Genomic DNA, 6,189 nt, shown 5'->3' on the forward strand with positions numbered 1-6,189 from the left:
TCTCTCTCTCTCTCTCTCTCTCTCGCTCTCTCTCTCTCATTTGTTATTCCTTCATGATGATGATGTAAGATTGGTCTGATTAGCACATATAATATATGGGGAAGGTTTGTCTTCAACATTTGTGCAATGGGAAGTGAAATGTGGACATTTCTTAGGCCTGCAGTTTCTGTCTACCTTTAATCTCATAAAAAATCACTCTGCTTTGAGACACTTTCCTCTCTTTGCAGGCTGGTTTTTTCTCAACACATTCTAGCTTCTTACTTGGATAAAATTGGGCTCAATTCAGGACCATCTGCATGGTAGAGAATTTTTTGTCTGCTCTTTGAAGTAGATACGTAGAATTCCAATATTTTGATTACACATGTGGTATGTAGAATTAGTATAAACTGGGATGTTCCCTTCGTTTTTCTCAGAGATTAAATTTTAACATTTGTTTTTATACTTTGTAAAATCTTTTGCAGGTTATTGAACAAAAAGACCAGGTAATAGAAGAGAATCTACAGGTAATAGAAGAGAATCTACAGGTAATAGAAGAGAATCGCCAGGTTATCCACACCAAAGATCTACAACTTTCTATGCTGAGACAAGAGTTGGAAGAAATTCGCGAACGTCTCAGACCTCAGTCAGCTCCTGTTGGCAAAGTTGAATTTGACTCAGAAGGTACTTTTGTGAACACGTTTTTTGTCCTTGTGGATTTCCTTCTTTTTACAAATCTATTCATTGTCTCTTTTGAGAACAGATTAAAAAAGTATAGGTTTTTACCACCCCTTTCAAAACAGGATAAAGACATCTGATTTATGACCTTCTCTAATAATGCTGTGCGCAAGTGTGAACAGAACTGTTAAAATTTCCTCAAACAACACAAGCTCAAGAATGCCCCATTGAGGATTTGAATCTAGGTCACCTATTCTGTAAGCCAGCATGATAACCACTGAAAGAGAGCACCCTGCTGTAAGAATGGATTTTGTTCTTGATAATGTTCTCTCAGTATAACTAGAACGAAATTCTGGCTTGCCTGTGATGTTCAGATCTATACACACTGTCTGTGGTGAGGTGTATGTCCCTCACATGCTCTGCTCTGTAGTTGATGTTGGGGATGGCAACTGTCGCTATTGTGCTGTTACTCATTGTATAGAACATACTTTTGAGATTCTAATCTTTAATGATAACTACTCCAAGTCTTCAAACTGATGTTCGGAATGAAATGGGACAATGTGTTATTTTTGGTGATTAGTTTTGTTTAATTGTTTGTTTTGTTTGGGGTTGTTTTGTTTGTTTGTTTGTTTATTTGGTTGTTTTTTGGGAGGGGGGATTGTTTTCAGTTGCTTTTATTGATTACATGTTTGACTCAAGTAAGATTACGTCAGTTCTCAGTGGGGATTGAGACAATGTAAGAGACTGAAATTATCTTATAGATAAAGCATAGATGCGTAGGGCCTACAATGTATCTGTTTATACTCATGTCATAATTCTGTTTGTGAGAGATTTTGTTTTTTGTTTGTTTTTGTTGGGAGGGAGGGGGAGGGGGGAATTACAAAGATTGGAATTGATGATTTTTTATTTAATTATGCACAAACTGGATTTCTTCCTAATGAATTAGATGGAGTACATGATGACATTTATACTGTTCTGGTCTGCTTGTTCTTGTGACAGATGGTGAAATATACAGTGCACTGTGTGGGCCATATGATCTGAGTGCCCACGTCTATTGTTTGACTGTGCCACACAGGCTAGACATTGTATCAATAAAATCTCTCTGAAAACATACATGTGCACGTTTTGTTCTTGAATGACAGGTAGCTACCATCTTTGGCTCTTTCAGTAGGCCTATATGCCTATATGTATACAGGGGCGGTTTTGTTAACTGCAGTTTTTTGTCAGCTGGACTGTTGACAAGAGATTTATTCCTGATAATGATTTTCATTCAGTTTTAAGTAAATCCAAACATATGACTGTCATTTTTAAATGAGGATATATACAGAATGCAAAGTCACATTATCCTCCCTCTTATCCTCAGACAAATCTGATGACCCCGATGTAAGAGAAAGTCAGAACAGCAGTCGCAACGAGGATGTAAATTTGGTGACTTGCCAAATGTGTCTTGACGCTCCCATGCAGGTCTTGCTGCGTCCATGTAACCATCTGTGCTGCTGTGCTCTGTGTGTCTCCAAACTGGACGGACGATGCCCCATTTGTCGACAATTGACCACAGACATGGAGAAAGTCTATGTGTCTTGATTTAGGTTTGTCTCGTGTATCAGTTGTTTGAAATGAGAAGCATGTTATGCAAGCATGCTTCATTCATTATGTTGAAGCTATTTTTAAAATGAAATAAGTGGATACCACTGTGTCTCCATGTTGTCAAATATTGTGCTGCAGATGATTTGGTGTCAGACAAAGCTGGAGAGACATGTCTGACTTGAGCCTATTACTTGATTCTATTGTGTTCATCAGTTTCTATTTTGAGTTGCTTGTCTTGTATGTGTGTAACTAATCATATTTGATGTGACTGTCTGATGATGGGATATTAATCATCAGAGGTGACAGTACACTGCTCCTGACTGTTGGAACAAAATTTCAAATCCTTCAATGTTACAATGTAAAAAAAATTTTAGTTGTATGGTGAGACTGACTCAAGAACGGTGAAGAGAAGTTGAAGTCTTGACCAGATTGGACTGATGTCATGAGTTCTGTTTTCAGGATTGTTGTGGAGGCAGTTTTTAGAACCTTCTGACGGGGATAACCAATCTCATGCCAGAGCACAAAACACCACCCTGCTTTATGTGTTCATCCACTTTTATTTCTTTTTTTACACAACCTCATCAGCCACTGAAAGTCAAGTGAGCTGTTGGTTGGTGGGTGCTCTAATGGGGTTTGCTTCTCCTTTCCTATCAAACATCGTCCTGACTCTCTTCCTCCTTTTTTTGCGTTTGTTACTCTTTTGTAACACCTCTAACCATCGCACTTATAGGTTATATGACCTTATTGAGTTGCAAGTGCCATAAAACTCTATCTAAAACTAAAGCCAAGTGATCAGACTGCCCTGTTAGTAGTTTGTCACTTCTCTTGTCTTTGTTTCTTGTCACTGTCTTGTTGTGGGCACTGATATCGTCCAAGATTTATTCCTATATAATTTAGTACTCTACTGCTAAAAACTTAAATAATGTGCTGTATTTCTTTATTGGTGAAATCCTCTGACTATACATTTTCAAGGTACATTTCTCTTAAAGTTTTTTTGAAAAACCTTAGAGAAGTCTTGTAGCCTCTATGTGTGAGATTTATTGATCAGAGTGTTACTGCTGAAAACTGAACTTTCTTTTTTTTAGCTTTGTGTGCACATTTTTAGCCATTGATAGTCCATTGTTGAAGACTTTGTGAAAAAACAGTGTGTAACTTTTTGTATTTTTACCATTGACATTCTAGAGAACTGTGTTCTTGTACTTTTTTGTGTGTTTGAGAAGGCTGGTTTATATTTTACCCATTTACATCAAATGATGTATACACATGTTCCAATGTTTAGTTGAGTTGTTTTTTTACCAATTACACTGCCCTTTATTTTATTCTTAATATCAAATTTCCACATCACTCAAACATTCTTTAGAATTCTAGCCATTTTTCAGTTCAGAACAATTGGCATCATGAATTTATATTCTATAATTTTAATAATACAAGAGTTTTACTTAGGGGATGGAAGGAATTTATTTATCTACCTTAGATAACCTATAGAAGTAATTTATAATTATTTTATAATTGTCTCTTACTATAAATTTTCACTTGTTGACCTGTCTTGATCTGTAAAACTAAAAAATTTGCTCCCTCATAATTTGTCATGGTGTTACAGTAGCCTCAACCTAATGTATGCCGTACAAAGGCACTCTCTGCTCAGATGCATGCTTTTGTCATATGACAGGTTTTTCACTGTATGATTTAGACATACAAATGCATGATTATGTCCTCTAAACGCATGCTTTGATCCGCGAAATATGTTGATAAATAAAGCTTGACAGAGGGAAGTCTTTGCAACAACGTAGACAGTGTGCATTATTACAACAAAGACAAGTCTAGACAAAGAGATGTTTGGTGAGGCTGCTTCTCACACAGCACCATTAAAACGATGGATAGCATTATCCCATCCTACTGGGACACATAGGACTGGGCAAGAGATGTGTTTGGAGGCTGAAATGTCTTTCAATTGGTCACTTGAAATGCGTCTTTTGATAGATAAACTGGTGTTTGGGTGACTGAAATCTTTAGTTAGAACTGTGATGCGCAACACATGTGAATGCTGTAGAACACTAGATAGGCGTAGAATAAAAGATTTGTCAAGTGATCAGCTGCACTGAAAGAACTTATAATTACATGTTCTTGTTCAATGAATCACAGAGAAAAGTCTCTCAGAATATCTTATGTGATCCCAAAAGTTACAACTGATGACAGGCAGTTGGGAGTGGTCACCTGGAAGGCCATGTGGCTGAGCGCTTTTCCCTATACGACTATCACTAACAGTTTCCTCTTATCTGTTCCCAACATATTAGTGCACATCAATACAGTGAATCAGTCTTTCTGCTTTTTTCCACAACTCATTCAAAACCTTTAGAGTCCTAACCATGATCAGAGAGAATGCCTTACAGAACAATCATATTTTGCTGCATTATTGATAAAATTTTACGCTTCCACCCCCCAAGGGACGTCACTAAAATATCAAGGAAATGAGATGGTTGTGTCCCTTTCTTTCTTTGCACTAGTTCACATAAACACTCTTCGTGTGAATGAACACTTAGACTTAAAAGCCCTCTTTAGTACTGTGCTTTTAGGCGGAGACTACTGTATTGCCTTTAAACTCTCACAAAGTTATGAAAATTCTTTGTGGATTTTGTTGGAATATATATTTGAAAAGTGTAAAAATGTGGCTGCAGAGTCTCTAGGATGCAATGTGAATAAGGAAAGTATTTAACACAAATTTGTACATTTCCCAAAATGACTTGATTTTTTTCTAGGTACTTCTAGTTATTTTCAAAAAGTGAATTTTTCTAAATGAAAGTTATACATGAAAAAAATTTATTTTGTTTTGTTCTTAATTATTTTTTACACTGGAACTTTGAGACTACTCTTTATTACTCAAAGTTTTAGTTATAGCAATACAGCACTATGCAACTTTTTTATAGTCCATGCTGATAAAGTGTTAATGTTTTAGCAACTTTGACAAGCATGATTATTTGGTTCATGCAGTGGCTGCAGTGTTTAATTAAAAAAAACTACTTTTTGTAGGTGCTATCATTTTTCAGAAGAGCAAATTATATATATCGAAATGGCATAGAGATACAGAAGTTTTAATAGACAGGAGATATGATTTCAAAGTCAGTGATGTAATTGGATCTGGGCTTTCTTTTAGGGTTTCGGAGATGCGGCCGTTCTCTTACTCTTACAAATACTTTGCAGTGCGAATGCACGTTAGCATGCAATCCCATCAAAGAAATGAAAATAATTAATATAATAAGTGTAACAAAGCTGGTATGATATAGTGTAAGTTCCACTTGTTGTTGTTTCCTCCAAGTAAAGTGTCTTGGAGAAAAACTGTATTTTTTAAAATGTCTGAATGCTTACCTCAGTGCTCTATCTTCTTTTGAAGGCAAAGCAAATAAGAAAAGCTTGAAACAAATTCTTGGTGCAGACGGTGATTCTGCAACAAAAAAAAAATGTTAATACTAGGTGTCCCCTGTGTTCAGTCAGCTTTTTTTTTAAACATGCTACTTTTGCATAAACCTTTTCTTTGAAGGATTTCTTTGTCAGGATGATCACTAGCATAATTTTTTTTCTAATCGTCTATTATTATCCTGATTTATAAATGCAGATTTGTTTGCCTGTTTGATTTTTAGAGTTTGTTCTTTTTTAAATGTTATATAATTGTAGGTTTTGGGCTTCAAATGTATTGGCGAACTGGACAAATGTATTGAAAATGTCTAAAGAACTGCATCATTTTCTCTGTGGTTTGTATTCTATTCCAAATATTTATACCTAATTTTTGTCTCACTGCAGTGGTTTTTAAAAAAATATCTATACTCTCATTACTGCTGTAATCTTCTTTGCTTTTTCATAGTCTGTTAAAGTAAGTCACTCTGGTCTATTCTCAGTCCAATTAACTTCCTTGTAAATAAGACACGACACTGGTGTTTGCGTCCTATATATTTG

General features: G+C 35.8%; 1 protein-coding gene across 1 annotated transcript; it reads left to right on the forward strand.

Moving 5' to 3' along the window:
• The first annotated feature begins 95 nt into the window (after positions 1 to 95).
• Positions 96 to 2,238, forward strand: LOC101848958 (probable BOI-related E3 ubiquitin-protein ligase 3). Its single transcript, XM_005095240.1, has 3 exons — positions 96 to 104; positions 462 to 660; positions 2,018 to 2,238. The coding sequence occupies exons 1-3, from the start codon at positions 96 to 98 to the stop codon at positions 2,236 to 2,238; spliced, it is 429 nt and encodes a 142-aa protein (XP_005095297.1).
• The last annotated feature ends 3,951 nt before the right edge of the window (positions 2,239 to 6,189 follow it).

Source organism: Aplysia californica, unplaced genomic scaffold (genome assembly GCF_000002075.1).
Source record: "Aplysia californica isolate F4 #8 unplaced genomic scaffold, AplCal3.0 scaffold00098, whole genome shotgun sequence".
In the NCBI taxonomy this organism is placed as follows: Eukaryota; Metazoa; Mollusca; class Gastropoda; order Aplysiida; family Aplysiidae; genus Aplysia; species Aplysia californica.

What these genes read in the sequence shown, in the direction of transcription:
- LOC101848958 (XM_005095240.1), top strand. An exon ending in AGTTGAATTTGACTCAGAAG is followed by an intron (nt 661 to 2,017) that starts GTACTTTTGTGA and finishes TCTTATCCTCAG; the next exon opens with ACAAATCTGATGACCCCGAT.